This window comes from Ammodytes marinus (assembly GCF_949987685.1).
Source record: "Ammodytes marinus genome assembly, chromosome: 6".
NCBI classification, from domain to species: domain Eukaryota; kingdom Metazoa; phylum Chordata; class Actinopteri; order Uranoscopiformes; family Ammodytidae; genus Ammodytes; species Ammodytes marinus.
In genome coordinates this window covers 32586071-32610185 of record NC_137235.1, presented here as the reverse complement: position 1 = coordinate 32610185, position 24115 = coordinate 32586071, and the positions used below count along the sequence as shown (strand labels likewise).

The window sequence follows — 24115 nt, the reverse complement described above, 5'->3', positions numbered from 1 at the left end:
TGACGCAGTTTGGTGGCAGGGGAGGGAGGGGAGCGAAGTAGCAGTGTAGGAAAAGAGGAGGAAGCAGCAAGGATGGCCGAGTCACACCTCTGAGGTAAAACAGTTATATTATCAAGTTAACAGTAGACGTTTTATCTCCACGGCACGGTTAGGCATCACTCCAGAGACAAACCGACCGTACTCTTCTAGTTACGGCGTGTGTAACGCCAAAGTGTCATTTTGCGGTGGTGAGTACGGACGCACTCTTTTGTTCAGCTTCGGAATGGCCGCTGTTTTTCAGAGTGTTTTCTTTTTTTCCTTCGCTTATTTTCAACACGAGAACGGCAGTAAGTTGCTCTGTTAACACATAGTCCGCACCTTGTGTGCTTTAAGTGGCCGCTTTGCTGGGACACCGGCTGTCTCTCCCCGGCGGTTCTTCCCGGGTGTCTGCTGCCCGCTCAGCTGCAGCAGAGGTTTCCCCTTTCGGTCCACCTCACCGAGTACTGGTCGGTCCGCTCGGCTCGGGCCTACACAGTTGGCAATGCTTGAAGTGAAACTTGTGGTTGGATGTGAACACATATGCCGACATTACCACCACATTATATTCGCCGTGGCAGTAGGTGTTTATTTTATTATTTCATATTGGCCGTGCTGTTACTCTTTCCTCGTTTGACTCGGGAGGATCGCTCTCTAAAACACTGTTAGCTGATGGGCTAACCTGCCCGCTAGCTGACGTTAGCAGGTTAGCACTGAGGCTTTACTGACGTCTGCTGTGCTGTTGACGTTTAGCTTAGCTGTTTTATTTCCTGCCTTGTTGTCAGTGGTTTTAGTTGGTTAATCCAGTGTATTTATTTAAAATATTGTTTTAGGATTGGTCGCTAGAGATATGTATTGTAGATATTTTCTTCCTGGTGTATAAACCATCTTAAATTATTTGCAGCCTAACCTAACGTTACGTGAGTTAGTTGGTTAAGCTAGCGAGTTGATGTTGGGTTAATGGTCACAACGTAACGTGTAGCAATATAACTGTCTTTGTCAGGGTATTATTGTCACACCTTTGAGGAAGGCACCAACTCTGGTACATTACCTTAGGTGTTAATATTATGTAAATTAATTAATCTCGAAAGGCGTCATGACTTCCTGACCTGGCACCGCTTGGTCGTTAATCTGTTTCCAAGGATTTGTCTTTGGCACACGTAGCCATTGAGCTAGCTGCGTCCTGTGGAGAGCTGTGTTGTAGCTGTCTGATGATGGCACCTCACCTCTGTTTTTCTATCCGATCCAATAATACAAGGATAATCATTTAAACTGACCTGCCAGGTTATTCCTGGTTTGTAAATGTTTGTACTTGAGTAGTGGCATACAGTCAGGTAAAAACACAAGAGCTGTATTTTAAATATAACCTCAATCTTATTCTGTTACATTTGCTTTACTCAAGTATGTTATTGTATCGTCTAATTGGCCAATGTATGATGCATTTCTGATTTGATCTAAAAGTCACCGTAAAGGACAAACAAAAGCCCAATAACAGTAGATTGTTCTGCTAAAGGCTGAATGTACTGGCATTATCAGATTGGACCAAGATATCCTTAATGGAAACTTCATTAGTCTCTGTGGGTTGCAAGAGCCATGCAGTGTGTAGTAGCACTTTATGGTGGCATTGTGTTAGTATTGATGGACACACATTAGCTTTTTCTCTGAAGCTGAATACGAGTTGAGCCTCATATTTGCATTCACTAAATGAGTATAGCCCAAATTTAATGGCACTCACAAAAATGCTTGCGTGTTTTGTCATTGCGTGATCATTTGCCTCTTTAATAAACATTATCCAATGATCCAAAGGGCATTTTTGAATGGCATGATCCCAACACCTGGAAGACTGTGTGGAGGCTGACATAAAGGCTGTCAACAGATTTAGAGATTTTAGAGTTCCCTTTCAAAAGTGCAGTCTTTATCAAAACATATCTAGTTGTTAGGCCACCTACTAACAAAGACAAAAATGGCTGAACTTTTCTTTTGGTCACATTCAGTCTTTTTTGGGTTTGAGCAATACAATGTCAATCTTTAAAAAATAGTGATTCTAGTCTACACATACAAGGTTTGCAAGCGGTTTGTAAGAAATAGAAGGATGTACCACCAGGGCAGAGACATAAAGAGCACAACCATAAAAGGAAGTGGCTTGCACAGTTTGGTTTAGATGGCCCCAGCGATTGGGCTGTCCTGGCTATTCTCATTTGATCATAATAATTATTTTGACGCAGGTATTCACATTATGGCCAGTGTTTGAAGTTGATCCCCTTATTGATGATGGCCTGAAAGATAAGTGGATAGATAGTGGGATACCCTTTTTATTCACAGAACATGCTGTCAAGCATTCTATCATGGAAGGGGGACTGCTATTGACCCAATATTTCTTTTACCCAAAAGGTCATATGACCTGTTGTTGTGAGGGCTTCATGCTTTTGAAGGCACTTTCTAAAGATTACTCACAGCAGTCCTAACCTTTTCACTTAGCTCTGATCCTGGGCCAAACCTGCCTCTCTTTTTTTGCCACAGCTAAGCTTGTTCTAGTGCAGGAGAGCTTTCCACAGTCCCACAGTTAGAACAGCTTTCCACAGTCCCACAGTTAGAACAGCAACAGAGACTAAACAGAGAAAGGTGCCAGAGACATGTTGGCTCAGTTTTGTCTTGTTAAGATCCATAAGGCTGTGTTTCTTGTCTAGATCCCTTGGAGACGTAAATATTCAACGTGATGGTTGCGTTACAGACTTTATATGGGATGGCAAAAAATGGGGGGGAGGCAAATTGCTGAATGCATGTTTAGGTGGGGCTGTAGGCTTGCAGAAATGTCAACACCCGCTGGGCCATGTTTGTTTAGTAGGAGTAAGTTGGTGTGAGGTTCTGCTTAGTGCATTCAACAGATTTGCTTGGGCTGGCACAGCACACTCAATACCACATATGTCATGGTACCACTGACAACCCACCAAACCTGTAGTAAGTGTAGTTTTTTTTCCCCCATGCAAAAGGAAGAATATTGTCAAGGTCTAAAAGGCTCCATTTCTGTTGTATTTGTATACTTATTTGCCCACAGTAGACAACCTTGAAATTGCCTTTAATGATTGATGAGTTTATTTAAATAAATATAAGTCAATGTTATATTAAGTGTTATATTATCAATAATATTTGTGGAGAGGAAAGTGTCAGTGTGTATTTTCTGTAAGGAGGCTTGCCTCGAACAGGATCTCTTTCTTATAAGCAAAAGTTTTAAACTCAGAGCAGTTGTTTGGACGGGTGGTTCACCAGTGATATCCTGCTTAAATACACAGAAAAAGAGGAACAATCTCAGTGCATTCATCCATCGCTGCCACGGTTCACCAGGTTCTATTATTTGAAACAACTTGGTGCCACTGTCTCTGTCTTGGTCATTGCTATAAGAGTTTTTTTTACAAAGAGCCATGTGGTGAGATTTTAACACTGCCTGCCTAGAGAGCAAATGTAAAGGATTGGGCTCAATGGAGCCAATACTGTTCCATTAAGATGTTGTCCTGACAAGCATGTGACGTCCTTTGTTATGAAGTCACTTTAGTCACTCAACATTTTTGTCAGTGTCAAATCCATGCAGTTGCAGTATAGATGCCACAGTTAAACAAGGACACACAGGCAAAGATCAGATCTATTGCATGAAGCTTAAGATGGGCACACTGTAAAAAATGTTAGTGCAGTTGACTAATTTGTATCAAATCTCAAATGTATTCAATTTTGATTTTGATTCTTGTTCAGAGTTTGACAGGCATTGTAGGAAAACATAAATAATTCTGCAATACAAAAGGTTAAGGAACTTTATTTGCAATTTCTTCATCATTCATCACAATAATAATATAAAAATAATAAAGTAAATTTTATTTCAGTTCATGTCGCCCTGTAAATTGACAAAAAAAACAAAATGGATGAGGAATTTATTTTCATAATTGCCCGAAATTATAAACACACATGACAAATGCTGAGACCACTCAAGCAGACCATTTCACTGCTGAAATTCAAAATAAAATTTTAAATGTCTAATTCTTTTTTCTTTTCCACCCACAGTCATTCTTTGAGGGATTAAAAAAACCTTGATGACCTTTGCAGCCTGAAAGAATTAACATCCGAGGGTCCTGGATTGGATTGGATTGTATGCAGTTCAAACACTTAAGCATGTGGCCCATGAGTGCCAGAATCCAGCGACTTCAAAGGATTTTTTCTCCCATTGCATTTTAACAAAGGAACGAAGTATCAACAAAAAGTATCCAAAACAACCTTTGGATCACTAGGCCTTTATTTTGAAGGATAATCATAAATGTGTGGGTCTGCACAGGGATGTTTTCTTTAAAAGCCTCCTTGGCTGTCTGCGTCCCTTTTTTCCCCAAATAAGTAACCGGACAAGAGAGACTCCCATGAGCAACTCTGCAGGAGGCCCGATAACGTCGACATGAGTAGTACTTTAGGCAAAGAAAAAGATTCGAAAGAAAAGGACCCCAAAGGTGGTCCGGTGGGGAAAGAAAGGGAAAAGGAGGCCAAGGCTCTCGCCGGCTTAGTGAAGGATGGCAAAGAAACCAAGACCAAAGGGAAGGATGCCAAAGAAGGAAAGAAGGACACCAGCAGCTCCACACCCGGGGTCGCCTTCTCCGTTGACAATACGATAAAGCGGCCTAACCCGGCAGCAGGTACGCGCAAGAAGTCCAGCAACGCAGAGGTGATCAAAGAGCTCAACAAGTGCCGGGAAGAGAACTCCATGAGACTGGACCTATCCAAGCGCTCCATCCACATACTGCCCACCTCCATCAAGGAGTTGACGCAGCTGGCCGAACTCTACTTATACAGCAACAAGCTGCAGAGTCTGCCGGCCGAGCTGGGTTGCCTGTCGGGCCTGGTCACTCTGGCCCTCAGCGAGAACTCCCTGACCAGTTTGCCCGACTCCCTGGACTCCCTCAAGAAGCTTCGGATGCTCGACCTCCGGCACAACAAGCTGAGAGAGATCCCGGCCGTGGTCTACCGGCTGACGTCTCTGAGAACACTGTACCTGCGCTTCAACCGCGTCACCGCAGTGGAGAGGGACATCCGAAACCTGTCCGAGCTCACCATGCTCAGCATCCGCGAGAACAAGATTAAACAGCTGCCCGCAGAGATAGGTGAGCAGAACCTTTTGTGTAAAGACAAGAAAGATCCCTTCAAATTTAGGCTAGACAAGAAGCCAACGTTTTTAGGCACGGGATTTTGCTACCGTTTGGTTTGTAGTGTTATCTTAATTTCCATCCGGACTCAATTTGTGCTCATGATGTTATGTACTTACTTGCTCTGTACAGTACAACATTCTCATTCTAAGCTCGGCCATAGTATTCGTTGCCATTGACACACACGTTTCCTTAAATCCACCAGTAACACATATCTTGCTGTTCAAAATCACATTAATAATATTATTATTAGGGCTGGGCGATATGGACCAAATCTTATATCACGATATAGGTAATTTTATATCACGATATGGATATATATCACGGTATAGTATTTTTCCTTTAAATTCAATGGATTACAATAACCGTACTGAACTTCAATCACATAAGATTATTTCATCTTTTGCTTGGAACTTACAAAAGAAAAACAATTGTGCAAAATACCACACCAGTCTGGCTTTAGTCAGTCAGTGCAAAATAAAAATGACAGCATCAACCAAATAGCCTACATTTTCCAATTGATTGTAGCCTATTTCAAAATAATGAAAGACTTGAATTTTCCTGCAGTATTTGCTCATCTTCATTTAAAAAAAGATGTCAAAATTAACTAATGAGCAAAAGTCTGGTAAATGTCTGGTAATACCAGCTTCAACACAAATAAAATTTTCAATAGTGCTGTCAGTTTAACGCATTATTAACGGCGTTAACGCAAACCCATTTTAACAGCGTCAATTTTTTTATCGTGCGATTAACGCTCTTCATGGCCTAGCAAATGTTGTGGTTTTTTCACAAGCTGTTGAATCAACTAGTAATGTTAGAACAACTGAAACACCACAAACTATTCATATGGCTCGCCATTAAGTTACTGTTAAGTCAACCGAAACATGTCCTACAGCGTAACTTCACATTAAAATCATTTAACTGGCAAAAAAAAAAAAAAAGTAAATTTTGACTTTTATTTTGAAGCAGAAACCGGAACCTAGCACTTCCTAGCTCAGCCGCGCGACCTTCACTAGTCTTCCGTGTGTGACTCTGGGACTACGCGGAAAAAGAACAGAAAAGAAAGCTTATCATTTGCAAAAGTCCTACTTATAACCCTGCGCCCCCACCCTCCATGAACGTTAGTGGCAGCCGACAGTCATTCATTTTCACTTTAATTTTCGCTATCAAGGGTGACTTAAGCCTCGGCTGCAGCAGCGGCATACCAACCAACCACCAGCACACAAGTGTATGGTGTGTCCACTCCACAAACAGTCTGAAATAAGTCGTGGATGAACGACTCCCAAAACATTTAGGCAGCAACCACCTTAATACTAATTTGTTTTATATAGGCTATAGCCTATGTTGTTTTATGGTTTGGTTTTTAAATAAAAAAGGAAGTTCCAATTATGTTTGTGTATGCTGTTCTAGGGGGGGGGGGGGGATCTACATTGTTGTCTATTTGCACTGAATTGGAAATTATGATATTTTAGAAGAAATACACTGAATTACAAGGGTGTAGAGAATGGGTGTGAAAAGAGCATTACAATGAGAAAAAATAATGGGACAAAAAGAAATCAAGGGACATTTAGGGCCCACTCACACTAGGGCCGCGGCCCCGTGCCAAAGCTCATTAGCATACTAAAGTCTAGAACGTTTGGCTAGTGTGACCACGCCAACTGTATTCCAGCACGGAACAGCCCCTTGGCCACGGCACACCTCTCCAAAGTACAGATGCTAATGAGATGACACGCGCACAAGCAAGCGCACAGGCGGCGTTCCTGACGTGAATTTATTAAGGATGCATTGTCCGTTAACGTCCGCTGCCTTACTAGTCGGCACCAGAATTGCCCACCACTTGGACTTGTAGCTATAATGTGTGAGAATTGACGTGTGTGTAAGCCTAGGTGTGGGCTAATAAAAGAGGGAGAGAGCTAATTAGGTCGGCTCAGAAAGCAAAGCAAAAATGTTTTCGTGTTTACTCACGTTCGTCAGATGATTTTTTTTTCTTTTTCCTCCCGTCAGCTGTCATAACTGCATTTACGCATGGCGGTGGAGACGCACCCAAAACAACACACCGCGGCCCGGTGATAAGGAAACAGTAGCCTACGCTAAGGTTTAACAAGAAACTTTATAAAGACACTTAAAAAAACGATCTCTGCCCATACAAAAAGTTCTGACTTGGATTTGATGGAGCGATCGATGTGTATAAAACCATCCGGTACGTATGGTCTGATGACGGGCCGTTATATTAATAATAAACAGCGTGCTGCACAAATATGAGACTGTCCACCGCGACCTATTACGTCAAGGCTACATTAAAAAAAACAATAGCTTAAGGATTCTCGTTGCTCTAATGTGGAAGTGGAATATTTGATGCAAATTTGGCCGGATGAAAATATTCACAAACAGTCGTAGCCTACAAGTAGACTACGCTCCAAATCCTAAACGCGCACGGTGCAAGTATGCCCAGGCCACGAGCAGTGTGAGCACGGGCCTGCGGGGGGAGTGGGGAGGGGGGGGAATCGTGCTGAATCGTGCTGAGCACGGAACAGGCAAACGGCACTAGTGTGAGTGCGCCCTAAGGCTAGACTAGATAAAAATGTGCGATTAATCGCGAGTTAACTATGACATTAATGTGATTAATCGCGATTAAATATTTTAATCGCGATTAATCGCGATTAAATATTTTAATCGTTTGACAGCACTAATTTTCAAGTTTGACATGTTTTAAAGCTACATAAAACCAGCCTTGCTGGCTGTCTCCAACAATAACAGCACGGGGGTGAAGCCCCGAGTAGGCTAAAGATGTCATTATTAGCCAGCTAGCTCACGAGAGCTAACCCATGTAGTTTGCGGCTTAAAACAAGCCAACTCTGCGTCACGGCAACAGCACGCTGAAGCAGCAAGCCCGATTACATTTTTGACCGTTAATACCAGCTGCTCTGCCACTGTGACACGGAGTTGGTTTGTTAACTGTAGTGATGGCGCACCGGAGCTAGACAGCTAGAGCAACAGATGAGGCTTCTTCTGTTGAGGGTAGAGAAGCTGTATTGCAGCCCAGAACTCTGCTGCAGAGCCCCCGTGTGGCGTGGCGGTGTAACTGTAGCAATTCGGAGGGACGGCTGCCTCCCGCTATCTATGCTCCCGCCACATGAACTTTTTTTCTCCGCGGTATAAACGGTATGGCCAAATCTCTCCCAGAAGACACTTTCATATCGTCCACGATATGATATCGTCATATCGCCCAGCCCTAATTATTATTATTATTATTATTATTATTATTATTATTATTATAAATAATATTAAAGCGACGAATAAAACTGTCTGTTATATCTTGTGCAAGATTTAAATTTAGTTTCAAGTTTATTTGATAGGGACAGGTGCTACCACATATACACTTCTCTACTGTACAGCATCACAGTATTTATTCGCTGTTGCTAATTTCCGGTGCCATTTTCCAATGAAGAGACCAATGCCATTTTTATTTTGTAAATAAGATAAATGAGTGGATGTCCTCAGTGGGGCAGACGGTGAGTGACTGAAAGACTTGTCATCTGAATGTGCCTCTTTCTGCAGGGGAGCTATGCAACCTCATAACTCTGGATGTGGCACATAACCAGTTGGAACACCTACCGAAGGAGATTGGGAATTGCACACAGATAACCAACCTCGACTTGCAGCACAATGAGCTCTTGGACCTCCCGGAGACTATAGGTAATATAAAGTATTCTTCTGATTTTCGAAAGCAAAATAATTGTGGCCTTGTTATAATACAATATGTTTTTTTGTTTTTATTATAGGGGAGAGTGGGGTGAGATGTGCCATTTTTTACTCAAAGTGACTATAAAGTGAGGCCTTGACAGTAAAGTCTCCAACTCAAATATGTACATATATTTCAGGGTGTTGTGCATCCCTGGCAATAAAAACTTTGGATCTGGAATAAACTGTTGAAGAAATATAGCTTTCGGAAAAAAAAGGTGTCTTGTGGCACAACTTGCCCCCGGTGTGGTGTAAGTTGTGCCGTTGGCGAGAATACCATGGGGTAAATTGTGCCATTTATCTCATAAACTGTAATGCAAGACAAATCCATTAGACAATCACTTATTTAAGGTTTATTTAAAGTCAATATTTTACAAAGATTAAAGGACAATTTTCTTAACCAAGGCCTAGCAGATCTAATGGTTTTACCTGCAAAGCTCACAATGACAAAGTCACCATCATCATCTTTCTGGCCATCTGAACTCTCCTCAGTGGTGTCGTTAAGTGGAATGGAGATGTCAGTCTCTTCTGAGCTACTGTAGATAATCACTTTCTTTTGGTGACCAGCGTATACAGCCATGCCAATGGCACAACTCTCAGAAATTTTACTTTGCACTAGCTGCTCTGCCCTTGTAGAACCAACTGCCACCTGGCATATGCGATTCCCCCTCCATTTCTGCCTTTAAATCAAGGCTAAAAAAAAACATCCGTACACCCTGGTTTTTCCTCCCCATTAACTATCTTACCTCTGCACTACTATCTTTGTTTATATGTGGATGTCTGGGCTTTATGTCTTTTATTTTGGTTATTGTTATTTTACCTTCGTGTTTTACCTACTGAATGCACTATGTACAGCACTTTGGACAGTGCAAACTGTTATAAATGTGCTTTTCTATATACATTTTACTTACTTACTTATAACTCACCCCAGGCCCTATGACACAAATCACCCCAACCCCAGAATTTTGGATAATTAGCATGATGCAGCAGTTTAGGGCTGACATCGTGCTAACTGTATAGACTCAAAGTGTAGCACACTAAAGCACTAAAACATGTGTCAAATGTTTTCAAACGTTTCTATAATTGTTCAGACACAAATCAAAAAACCTTGATCATGGAAATTTTACTTTGAAAGGCAAAAAACTGTTTTTTTAGCTTAAATGTGCTTATATCTTATTCAATGTTTCTCCCTTCTTTATAGGATGAGTTAAATGGATGTCTCTTCTTAAATATGTGGTCACATTTCCAATTTCTTCCACGGTTTTCTAGAAACAAGGGGTGGCACAACTTCCCCACCGTCACAACTCGGGCCACTCTCCCCTAGCAGTCGGTGATTCCAACTAGATCTGCTGTTTGTAAACCTAAAAAACTATTTTACTGAGATATGTTTTTTCTTTTGTTGTTGTTGTAGGAAATCTGGCAAGCATAAATCGCTTAGGTCTGAGATACAACAGATTGTCAGCCATCCCCCGATCATTAGCCAAATGTCGAGAACTGGAGGAGCTAAACCTTGAAAACAACAACATTTCAGTGTTGCCCGAGGTAAGTAGTCATCAATAGAATATAATTTAAAATATAATTGCTCTATAAGACAAAATAATGGTGATAATAATCAGTTGCAGTCTTTTGGGGGCATTTTAAATGCTTTATTTATAGTGCAGAGAGACAGGGATGAAATGGGGCAGAGAGGGGAATGACATGCAGTCTCATGAGGGGGACGCTCTAACCACTACACCTAAAGCAACCCCCCTTCAGATGCAGTCTAAATTCAATTACTTTTATGATCACTGCTTCATACAAAAACTACATATTTTCAAAACCTTGAGTCTTCTGTACCAGTGCTATAGATTTCATACTTGCATAGAGCGAATGCACCTACAGTTTATTCTTGTGTTCTACTCCTGAATGCATGATGGTGATCTTTGCCAATGCGGACAGACCGAAACATTGAAAACTTGATTTAAATTGTGACAGTGTAAAATCAAAGTTCCTGTCGCGGAGAGAAATGTAGTCTTAATGTAGTAACAGACTCTAAATCGCTGGCTGCTACTGCGCACGTGCGAGCTAGCCGGAGGCTAAATGGTCCGGGGGGAACTCCGACGACAAGTTTTAAGTTCCACACCGCAAAACAAGCCTGTACATTCGCTATAATATTAACGCTATGTAGGCTACGCCACAAACGGACCGCGGTCCACCTCTGTAACACCAAATATGTGCCTGTACCGTCACGGTACGGTACAAATATGTGTATCGTTACACCCCTACCAACCACCCAAAAAAATTAATTAAAATTAAATTATTTATTTATTTTATTTTTTAGTATTGCACAATTAATGTACTAGCAAGCGCGAAGTGTGCTTGTGCATGGTCATAACTGCGCGAAAGGCCGCGATTTGCGGTAAAATGCATGTGTCTCCAAGCGTTTCTCTATCAGCTGCTCTGTGTCTGCGGCTTTGCGCGCGCAACCGTACCGCGCGCGACTACGGCATGTACCTGGGAGAATTAAACGAGCAGAAGCAAACCGACATTTAACTGGTGGCGATAATAAACGTAGTGCAGTTCTATGGGGATATTTAGCTGAACAGAAAGAAGTGCTCTGCTAAGCTAGAACAGTTTAAGACTCCACATCACCGTGGCAACACAACCTATCCATCAGGTCAGACGGGGCAGAAAAAAGTTTGAAGAATGCATGAGAGTGATGGCCCAGGCACCTTTCAGTAAGTGTTTACAGAAGTGCCACACTGTTACTGTCTTTGAAATGCATGTAGTCATTTTAAGGGGAAAACACTTTGTATTTATTATTTCAACTATTGAGTTATTTTTCAAACAGCATGCTAGTGTAGGCCAAGAAGATATATTTTCTGAATTTTCAATGCTGCTTCATTTTTATGTTTTAAATTGGGAAATACATGTTCCAAAATGACCTATAACCTCTGTATTTAAAAATAAATCAAGCAAGTAGGCTCAAAATAACCATTACTGAATTATAGGCGCATCACAGTAGGCCTATTGTCCACAATAATCGCACAACAGCCCCCATCCAAAAAGGAAATGAGCACTTTGATGTGCATACACATGTTAAGAGTATGCTCCGGTATTACAGTATTTGTATTTAGTGTGCCTGTAAGTATTGCACCAAAACAGTATAGGTTTTCTTTAATTGTGCTTTGTACTGTCTGCATGTTTGCACATCATTTGTACCTGCACATAGCAAACAAAATTGCACAACTGTAAAGTCAGTGTCTGTTGTATTTTTGTATTCAAATTAACAGTTGTTTATTTCTTTACTGCGCATTGGCATCTTTGAGCAAAATACCCCCAAAATTTGCGCCGCGCCTCCCATGACCCGGGGCAGTGACCACCTTGACTAAGACATTTTCTGGGGGAAACACTGTACAGGACATGTAATATTTGGATTAATATTACACAAACACAGTTTTTATGTACGCTTCATACGCCTGGATCAGAGTGTCTTTGGAGGGGCCGCACAATCTCCTGCCAAATTTTTTTTTTAGAAATCCCCCCAAAAAAGTTGTATGGCTGTGTTCTGTGCATACGCCACGTTTCTAAAGGAGGCCGCTGATCACATTGTTCCTGCCATGCCTCTTATCTATGTGCTTGACCAGGGCCTACTGTCCAGTTTGGTCAACCTGACCAGTCTAACACTGGCAAGGAACTGCTTCCAGTCGTATCCTGTGGGTGGACCATCCCAGTTCTCCACCATCTACTCCCTCAACATGGAGCACAACCGCATTAACAAGATCCCCTTTGGTATCTTCTCCAGGGCCAAAGTGTTAAGCAAGCTTAACATGAAGGTATTTGTATATGCAAGATTGTCTGTGAAACATGTAATATACATTCTCACTCATTTCTACAGCTTAAAAAACTTCTTAATATCGTAGAAAGGATCGCATTCTTGGTTTTATCTGCTCTACACCATATATTTGATGACTGTCGACTTCGGTGTAATTCCGACAATTAAATCCGCAGCAGATTCATAGATAGAAAGCCACAGGTGTATCTGATTACATAAAAGACGGTGCTATTCAAGTGTCCCTGTCCGCCTGAGACATTAAGACAGCATGAACGATACCTGGAACCTAAAAAAGTTACTTTTTAAAATTTTCACTCACTGCTTTCCTGCTGTGACTGTCAAAATATCTTCAGTAAATAGACCTGTGGGGACATGAGTTATACTGTGTCAAAAACTAAAACCATTCAGGTGTGTGTGTATGTGTTGTAAATTGTGCTTTGTCGGGGCCAATTTAAGTTTTTGACATCGGCAGAGCTGAACCATCAGTTGATTTCAAATCACAATTTGACACAACGTGATTAGCCACTTTGAGAGGCTGTGATTTTATGATCTACATTATACAGCCTGTCTGCCCCAAGGTTTCCTTGTGTGACAGTCATGCTCACCAATCATAAGTGGCCAAAGGCGACTGTATACGTTAACATATGTGTTGTGCTAAACTGTGGTCTCCACTGAAGAGTGTTTGGCCAAAAGGTGTTAGGAATGTTGAGCCACTTTCACCCTGGCCAAAACATTTTTTGCCTGTAGTGTGAATGTGTACAATGGGCATTCACTCCCAGGTCATTAGAAATAGCTTTACTCAGTTGTGATGGTTAAGGCAAGGGGCACGGTTGGAAACGCATTATGTCAATGAGGGTCCTCACAAGAAGAAGAAGAATGTGTATATGTGTGTTACGCCAGGTGTGCCCATTTGCACTGTAGAACGCCAGGTGTGCCCATTTGCACTGTAGAACTGCCTTGGAGAAATGCTCTTATTTATCTCCAGTGTTGAAATTCAGGTTGGCCTTAAGCCAGACATGTACAAACATGCTTTTAAAACCCATAACTTGTTACTTGGTGTATGTCCATACTCTATGTAGTTTAAAAAACAATGTATCCCGGAACATTTCCCTGGTCTACACAGCCTTTTGAACAGCACTGTCCTTGTGTTAATAATAAAGGTGTTCCATGTCTTCTTCAGGACAACCAGTTAACTTCTCTGCCGTTGGACTTTGGCACATGGACCAGCATGGTGGAGCTTAACCTGGCCACCAATCAGCTGACAAAGATCCCAGAAGACGTCTGTGGTCTGGTATCCCTGGAGGTGAGTCTGGCATTGCATTCCAGTGCAGGAAGACTAGAAAACAAGTAGAAGGTCTCACATCAATTCTATATGTTGGTGCAACCAGTGATTACGAGTTGGAGTCATTATGTCCAAACATTGCAATTCTTATCTTGAATTGAGACATCCTTGAGGATAATGGATTGTAATAAACATGTCGTTAGCCTCATAGCATAATTGCCTAAATCATATTTACTCTAAACAACTTTTACTCTACTCTACATCTACTTTACCCTACTCTCTAACCCTTAAAATATGACTTAGGCAATTATGCTATTAGGCTAACGAAAAGTAGATGTAGAGTAGATGAGAAAAAAAGTAGAGTAAATATGATTTAGGCAGTTATGATATAAGGCTAACGATGTAGAGCTTTGTTTAGCAACACCTACTCATGGCAATGACTTTTGGCTTTTGGTAAAATCACACAACTTCTACACATATACCTATTTCCTCAAACGTATAGTGAAGCACAGTTGATGCACTGTGCTGTGTGAAGTTTCCTCATCCATTTACTTGTGATCATTTGAAAAACACAGTGGATAATCAGATGTCAATAGTTATTGATTTATTGCTTGTCACGATAGATTCTCACTCATTGTCACATCACCTTCATTCTTTTAACAGGTTTTAATATTGTCCAATAATCTTCTCAAGAAGTTACCACATGGTATTGGGAATTTGAGAAAGCTGCGGGAGCTCGACTTGGAGGAAAACAAGTTGGAATCGCTACCTAATGAAATTGCTTATCTTAAAGATTTGCAGGTATGTTTTCTGTAAATTCAGTTCTGTCCATTATGTGGTTTGTGCCAGTTGCTATGGGAAACGACAACTATTTGAGATCCCGGGCCACGTTCCATAATGTTACTATTATCTACTCGCTGCCTCATTCTTGGCTGGCTCTTTTGACTTGTAAAAGCACATTTTCAGAACATGGTAGGTGGGTTTGCAAAATAAATACACATTTCTCGTAGTCAGAAAAGACACTGCAGCAGATGGCGTTGCATGCTTTTAATGTGTAAATTAATAAATGTTTCTCTTATAACAGGAATCAGGAATGAAAGAAGAAATAAATTAAAGAAATAAAAAGTATGGACAAGTTAAGCGATACACCAATGCTAGTGGGTTGAAAAGTTACACAAACTGATGGAACAATTGAGAGCCTAATCCTCTATGTTTTATACAAATGATTGAACTGGAACATGCTGTCCACCCATTAGATAATCATCCACAGATGCTCCCTGTGAGGAATGTACAATAGTGCTGATAGAACTGGGTGATGAGAGGTTTGCTAGTATTACCAACCAGAGGGATCTTTTTATTTTGACAGTATCCCTGTGTTCCAATCCCCATACTTCCCTACTACAGTGCATTCCAAATTATTATGCAAATTATATTTTTTTATTGAACAAACCTCCAAATGATAACGGTATTTTTTTCAAAAATAAAAAACTCAAAATGCACCGTTCCAAATTATCATGCACAACAGAGTTTCAAAACATTTTATAGGTTGTAAAGAAATTTTACAAAATTTGCAGAATGTGGAGGTCATATTTAGTGAAATCAAAAGCTATTTCAATCAAAAACATCTTAACAGGCCAAGTTACATGTTAACATAGGACCCCTTCTTTGATATCACCTTCACAATTCTTGCATCCATTGAACTTGTGAGTTTTTGGAGAGTTTCTGCTTGAATATCTTTGCAGGATGCCAGAATAGCCTCCCATAGCTGCTGTTTTGATGTGAACTGCCTCCCAACCTCATAGATGTTTTGCCTGAGGATGCTCAGAGCACTCAGAGCACATAATAACATCCTTATTTTCTTACACTCTTTATTAGAAATTGGTGTTGACGAATAATCAGCTGACTACGTTACCCAGAGGCATCGGCCACCTCACCAACCTGACTCATCTCGGTTTGGGGGAGAACCTGTTGCAACACCTTCCAGAGGAGATTGGTAAGTATTCACCTCAAACCCCCAACTACTCACATTAGCTACATAATAAAAAAAAAAGTTAACTTTACACAAGCAGAGTTGAACAATTATAGAAATTCCAGTATTTTGTAGCGACAATATAAAAGTGAATTAGTTCTAGCCAAAGTTTCCCTATATGGCACAATACCTGAATATTGTATGCTTGTATGCACATACAGCTATGGAAAAAAGAGACCGGTCTGGATTTTTTCTTAAATCTTCATCTCTAAATTACTTAATGGAAATGTTGTTAATGACAATATCTTTGGGGGGAATTTGGTAGAAATGTTCATTCTACTCAAACATATGCCTATAAATAGTAAAACGAGAGACACTGAATATTTGGAGTGGTCTCTTAATTTATTTCTAGAGCTGTATGTAATTAGTATTTTAGTAAAGTGCAGGAGTTCAATAACCTTAATATGTACCATAATATTTTTTAAATGTGTGCTATAAACAATGTGTAATAAATTGGTGCCACGTTTTGATAATCTAATTGGCCTCTAAAGTGAGTTGTAGATGTTTTATTTTAAAGTGAAACATTGTTTCCTTGACTAAAAGCTCATATGAAACATTAGGATTTCAAAGCTTAACTGGCCCTAGTATGTCACACCTGTGAGCAATCCTCCAAGTGATTGGGTCAGCATGTCTGGTCTGGTTACTGCTGAGGTTAAGAGATAAGCCACAGATTAAAATGGCTGGAGGAAGAAGCTGCAGGTGGTGGTATTTATAGTATTCAGTCTGGACGCAGAACAGAATGAAGTCATAGCTTTCCATTTGCTTCTTGATGTTTATGTGCGACTTACCAGAGTCTTGAGGAAGAGACCCTGGCACTCTCTTTATCACCTCAGGACCGTTAATGCATTTCTATTTGTTGGCCCCTTTGTTGCACAACTCACCCACAAAAAATACTTGTTGTGGAATTTGAATCAAAGGGCCACTCCAAGGGTGGTGCAGATAATGGGTACAGTGACATAGCATCATCAGGGCTGACACCAGCAGTCAATCAACAAGAGAATGAGTCACCAACTCATTTAATATTAACATTTATCTTGATCATCGATTTGTCATTTTGTAAACAAATATACCTTCGTCATTACATGATAGTTCATTGAATACTTTTGGCTTGTGGAATTTGGAATCATCACCTTGGAATCTTAGAAATTGTGATGCGCTTTTCCCCCACATAAATCAAGAGAAAAAAGAATAATCATCAATCATGATAATAATGGTTTCTTTGACCCCTGGGTATCATGATTCATTCAATTCAGTTGTGATGGATGAAGATATTTGACTGTTTTATATTTACCGTCTTCAACACTTTTTATTTTATAATCAATCAATAACAGCACAATTTAGTTCTATCAAAATAATTATTGCACTTGGATGACAAAAAATCCATATTGTAACGCTAATGTCCGTGTTTCAGGTACACTGGAGAACTTGGAGGAGCTGTACCTCAACGACAACCCCAACCTGCACAGCCTCCCGTTTGAGCTGGCCCTCTGCAGCAAGCTGTCCATCATGAGCATCGAGAACTGTCCCCTCAGCCACCTGCCGCCCCAGATAGTGGCGGGCGGGCCCTCCTTCATCATCCAGTTCCTCAAGATGCAGGGACCGTACCGTGCCATGGTCTGAGCCCAGGAGCAGCTCAATCCCTAAAACCCTCTCTACCTGCTCTGCACCCTGTCGCTTGCCCCGCCCCATTACGTGTATCATACACTGTCAAGAAAAAACACACTCGCCGGAATCAGTGTCCGGGGGGCGAATACAAGCAAGGGAAGGTGTGCAAGAAGAGAATGTTCCTCTCACCATCCTGGGGCAGAAACCAGGCCAATCTCTGGGGACTAAACTTGTGTGCTGGTCCAGAGTTCATCAGGGTCTTTTTAGGACCCAAGCCACACGCTCACCTTCCTTTCCCACATCACACAAGAGGAAAAAGATTTTCCATCTCTCTGCCAAAACTGAAGATATATAAAGTTCTATATATGGAGTAACTGTGAGCTAAAGTGGCAAGTCTTTTAACCATATAAGCCTTGCTCCCATTGCCAATGTATTTACAGTACTGACAAGCATCTATTCTGTGAGCAAGGATACAATTGTATGCAAAAAAAAAAAAACTAAAAAAAAGTCCTCACCTTTTACTGCTGCTGCCGTAATTTTAACTTTGACATCTTGTTTTATTTTATTTTCATATTTCATATATATTTTAACATCACCTTCACTCAGAATAACTTCGGTTAATAACTTCTTGACCACAGAGAACAAAGGTTTAATGATGACGTGTTTGTATATATATATTTTTTGCATATTTCTTTTTTTTTACCTTTATTTTTCTTTTCTTTTTTTAAACTGTGCCTATGTTTAGAGTGATCCAGTGGTTCATTTCTAAACACAATTGTCTATGAGAATACAAAGATTATAAATTATTTCAATAGTTTTCTTTATTACTGCTGTTTTTACTTTTAGTTTTTTCCTTTTTGTATTGTTATTGTTGCATTGATGTGTTAAATTGAGCGATATCAGTTGTAAAATAGGGAGATCTTTTTATCAAATAGCAGCAGTAGTGGTTAAACATTAAGCTAGTAATGTATACATATGAGAAATGCCAATCATACATGTTTTGGGAAAGAAATTAAAAAAAAAGCAAGTTGGACTTTTCACCGAATCGGGTGGTGCTGTAACCCCCGCCTATATTGCTTTTGAGACGAAAGGTATTGAAAACAGTCAGACAGGTGATGGGATAAATGATAAATGTTTTATACATGTATACAAATCCTGGTTGTAACCTCGAGTGCAATTTTTAGTTATGTTTACTTGTTTGATATTATCTTCAGTGTTGGGCTGCATAGCTGTCATTCAATTGATCACTGACCAACATATCAAGCATTTCTATTAAAAAAAGACATCCTCTGGCTCTAAAGTGGCGAGTGTATCAGAGCTTCAAAAAAGATTTGATAATAAAACATTGACAGGTAACACTTCCTTTTTCTGTTAATATCCTTCTTTGTTTCACAGGGTGTCCTAAGAATCTTAGTCACACGATCGAAAAACTTTCCCTTTAGATTTAGATTTGTATTTAGTTTTTTTCTTTATTTTAAATATATTCTTTTGTCCCACACTGTCCCAGCAATGCTGCTGCTCTTATGCACTTTTGAAAACCATTGGCATCATCTATTTTAAGAAAGAACACACAGTAGCCTCTCTGAAATGGGGGGCATTTTGTTTTTCAGGAATAAGTATTTTTATCTGTTAAACAAATGGTTTATCGTGTAAATTTGTATCAATTTAAATATAAAAATGTTGAGCTCAGCATGCTCAGACTATACTAGTACGTTTATTTGGGGAAGTTTTATCCTGTCAATCTTAAACTTGCTCTCTGGAACTGTAAAGGGGTCTCTGTGGCCATGAGAGCTTTTAAGGATTCCCATATCCTGCTTTCTTCATTGCAAGCGACAAAACGGCTGACTGCAGATCAGTTCAGGATTGTTTATTTGAAAACAGTTTACTTTTGAGTGTTTACTTTTTTCTGAATGATGACGTGTATTCAGTTAGTATTATTTCTAGTGACTGTACATTTGAAAAATCCCAACGAAAGGTAATCAAACCAAACTTTTATTTAATTTTTTATTTGAAATGTGTTGCATCCCAGCTCTATATTCAATCATGATTCTTGTTTTGTATTGAAACTCGTGGGTCTACTTTTTCGCAGCAGCATCATGTGTTTTACTGGGCTGTGGTTGGGTCTTCTGCTCAGGGAAGCTTGAGTGTCGAGAAGGCCACATCCCATCTCTGGGTGGTGGTACTGCTGCTTGTAATTTACCAGCAGGACCCTGTTGCTGCTTTCTGTGGACTGAAACATATGCTGTACAAGACGGAGGGGTGATTGGGGAACCGGAGAGGGCAGGAGAGAGGGCTAGACAACCATCCACTCCCAACATTGATACAGACTTCACTCTAAAAGCCTGATGAAGGACAGGTCCACTGGCTTTTATGGATGTGTCGTCAGGCCCCGGTGGTTTTTCTCACCGATCAAATCGTTTGGACACAACGATGAGACAACGCAACAAGGTGCATATTTGAGCTTAACACACGTTACAGTACAAGACTGTCAAAAAAGACAAAAAAAAATGTAAATGTAAAAAGGGCTTTCTGTGTTCACGCTCGACAACACACCGGAGGCATTGCATTCCTGGGTTTTCTATAAAAAGCTTTGGAAGTTTCTTTTGTGTATATACTTTTAGCTGTAAAACAATTGTGTAAAAAAATTGCCTTCAACGAGTACTCAAAAAGTGAGATGTGCATTAGGTGTGCAGCGGGAGTGCTGTTACCCATTTTTTTTTTTACATTCAGTCTTTTTTTTGTTTTTAACTTTTTTCATGTGCCATTTTTGCGATGCTGAGAATGGCCTGTGTATGACGACGCAGAGGACTGATGGAGGTGGCTGGGCTAGTGGAGCGGAGAGCGTTTATCACATCCTGGAATGTAGTTGTAATGTTGCTGGGGAGGAGATGAGAGATCACCCACCCACGCTCAGTTTAGGACGTCACTCGGCAGGTCAAGTTTTGATGAACTGCGTATTGCATCCCGGTGAATCCAAACTAATTGGTGTTTATTTTTTCTATTGTCCATTCATTTTAGGCCATGAAGAGCAGCACAGAATCAAAGTATTTTGCTCCTTTTGCTTTCTTTCTCTTTATTTCTCTCTCTCTCTCTCTCTCCTTTTCTTGTCTGGTTATTTTGTATAGGAAAAACAACAATAATGTTGAACACTTATTTGACATGACTTGTCTGGGTCTGAATAAGGCGTTTTTGCATAGAGGACTTTGATTTTAGTGGCTATTTGGTGTATCTGCAAAATGCACCCTTTTTGTATATTGCAAAGAGTGTCAAAGCATTGTGCGGCAATGCTTATCCTACTTAATCTACATTGACAAGCAGCCTTAATGGTCTTTTTTTATCTGTTTGTTTTGGCTATTCCTTGTGTCTGTGGCCACTGACTGTACTTGATGACAAACAACTGGTCGTTACAATGTAAACTTTGGGTCTAGTTTCTTTTCCGTCTTATTTTCCCCCTTTGCTCTGTAAAGTAATCTGACGTTACGGTAGACTCAGTATTACAAAAATCTGTAATGTGATGGGAGTTTTAAAAAGAGACAATTGAGTGCAATGGGAGACGATGCCATTTTTGCTACCAAGTGAATGTGCATTAGCTTCATGATTAGCTTGCGTCTCACTTGTCTTTGGCATTAAAGGGGTAATTCCACCAAAACTGAGTAGCTTTTTTTATTCTCTAAAGCTTTTCCAACCGAAATTACCAAAAGAAAATTCTATTTTTTATTTATTTTTTGGCACAAGTAATATCAAATTTGGGTCATGAGATTGCAATATCATCAGATTTTTTATTTATTTAACCTTTATTTAAGCAGGCAGGTCCTTAAGAACAGATTGTTATTTACAAAGACGGGCCTTTTATCACATCTATATTGGGGAAACAGCCGTTTTGGACAGGTATGGGAAATGCTCCTTTTGAGAAAAAGACAGTAGTTCAGATTGCATGTTCATTATCTTGAGTGCAGATAACTCTAGAAATGCTTTTGTTATGAAAGCAAGTCGATTTTGGTGGAATGGCCTTTCATTGAGAAGGCGCCAGCTCTCTCTATCTCTCTCTCTTACCTAACACCCTGAATCCCACACACACAAATACACCCCCCTCCTCTGGTATTATCCATACGGTTATACTTGCCTTATGTGCACAAAGCAACACCTTTAAGGCTGTTTGATTTCATCAACAAATACAGATAATCACTCTCTTCATTTCTTTATTGGCAGTGAAGGGATCAAGGTCCAGGATTGATCAGATATTGAAAGCAAAATCTTCTGGTCTCTTGTCTCTTGACTGGACGAGCAGATGCAGACATGACTACCTCTATGTTGAGTCTTCATTGCTAACCATAGTGACCAAGGTCCAGTCCAGGTGTTTCTACCTGTGTACATACTAAGTCGCGTGTTGGCAACAGGAACATGGATTTGGACCAGGATTCAACAACAGTTTGATTTACTTAGCACTTGTTTTGTTTTGCTTATACACCTTTACTAAGTATTACTTGGCAAATGAAAAAAAGAGGATAAATACACAGATTTGTGTGATTTGGTTGTAAATGACAAAGTTAATCAATGCCGCCCCATTGTAAGACAGTTACCCCTTAAACCCACTATAGTTGCAGAGTGATATACTTTGCAAATTAAGTGAAAATACCATGTTTGGTGGTGTTCTGTATGTATATACACCTTTTTAACTGTAATAAACCCATGAATATTTACAAATGTATGATGTGTTGTGTTATTATATTTCAGTTTCACTAAACACCAACAACATAAGTGAACTTAAACAGTTGATGCAAAAAAGTTTAGGTATCAACTGCCTCTCATCATTCGGGCTTGCTATAGGCTACTGTTAAAGACCTACTTCACCTGTGTGAATATGAAGGTGTATTGAACTCTGGGATCCTATGTAGTATAAATGTGCAAACATTTTTTAAATCAGTTCATCCTAGCCTGAGAAAAGGCAGAAAGAGTGTTTTATGGTCTCACTGTCTAACCCTACATTTTACTAGTGTACACCAGTAAAAATGTAGGGTTAGGATTAACAGGAAAGCTGGGCCAAGGGAAGGCTGAGGGAAGAAAAACCTCATTCATTATACAGTCCCGGACAAAAGTCTTGTCACTTATCAATTTTGTAGACACAACAGTTTATAAACTGACTTTTAATTAATCCATTGGTTTAAAAAAAATTCTCATATGAAAGCTTAAACCCTCCCAAATTATGTTTAATAAACTAAAATAAATTTGCTTCACTGAAGAAATATTGATCATTTAATGAACACAGAAAGACTGCTTTCTTTGCTATTCCTGATGACTTCATCAATAAATTGTATGAATCATTGTCAAACCGTATGGATGCAGTCCTTCAAGCTCATGGAAGTCATACAAGATATTAAATATGGATCTCACAGCACCACTATTTAATTCACTGATGTTATGCAACATATTTTTGTATTTGAAGTAAATTATTTGTTAAATGTTCACATTACTCTCTGTAGGCGACAAAACCTTTGTCTTGCCAAAATCTGACCTTCCTGTGTTCATTAAATGATCAATATTTCTTCAATGAAGCAAATTTATTTTAGTATATTAAACATAATTTGGGAGGGTTTTATCTTTCATAAGAGCCATTTCTAAAACCAATGGATTAATTAAAAGTCAGTTTATAAACTGTTGTTTCTACAAAATTGATAAGTGACAAGACTTTTGTCAGGGACTGTATTATGATAGCAATTTTATAATGATAGAACGCCTGTTCTGTATGGGTGAAGTGTTCCTTTAAATGAAAGTTAATACTTGATTATCAAAACAGGTTCAGCTGCAAAGTGAAATTCTCAGCTTGCATTCCTCACATGCAGTCCATCATAGAAAACACCACTGAAAAGTATAGGCCTATACACAGTATGGCCACTTAATATAAAATAATAAAATTATACATTTACACAGGGCAATGCACATAGATTAACACTGTAGCAAATACGTAGGCCTATCATTTTCTACTTTTGGAATATAGCAAAATGCACATAGATTATTTCTGGTTGGATTTTCTCAAAAATAAATATAACCTACATTTAGATCAATTATTTGTTCTGATGCCATGAAACCAAAACCACAAGTTTTTATTTTTTAGTACATGTTTATTTGTTTGCCCATGATACAGTAGGCTATCCTATGTTATAAACATGGTCTGAAGGGCAATAAGCCACAGGTCTATTTGAAATAGTGTGTGGTCTAATTCCACGCGGCCCTAGCTGTGCTCCAGTGCAGCACCGCCGCCTGCTGGAGAATTAAAGGCTGAATGTTAATGAATTTGCCCTCCTCCGCTTAATAACAGGGAGAGCTTTGCCCGACTCCGACTTTTGTAACACTGCCACCACGGTACCTGAGAGTCTCTGAAGACGAATGAACCGAGCCTACGGTTCTGTCTACTTCACTCTTTGTGTGGATCAATCCCTCCATATCTGTTGGATGCT

At 39.9% G+C, this 24115-nt stretch overlaps 1 protein-coding gene across 2 annotated transcripts; it reads left to right on the top strand.

Moving 5' to 3' along the window:
• The first annotated feature begins 27 nt into the window (after positions 1-27).
• On the top strand, positions 28-22329 carry shoc2 (SHOC2 leucine rich repeat scaffold protein). 2 transcript variants are annotated; one of them, XM_080029118.1, is made up of 9 exons: positions 28-94; positions 4066-5147; positions 8748-8885; positions 10342-10472; positions 12557-12745; positions 13925-14047; positions 14690-14827; positions 15902-16019; positions 17467-22329. In XM_080029118.1, exons 2-9 carry the CDS (start codon positions 4448-4450, stop codon positions 17673-17675), a joined length of 1746 nt encoding a protein of 581 aa, XP_079885244.1. In that variant the 5' UTR covers positions 28-94; positions 4066-4447; the 3' UTR covers positions 17676-22329. The 2 variants fall into 2 exon arrangements, with proteins under 2 accessions (XP_079885244.1, XP_079885245.1); XM_080029119.1 differs by having other exon boundaries at positions 94-227.
• The last annotated feature ends 1786 nt before the right edge of the window (positions 22330-24115 follow it).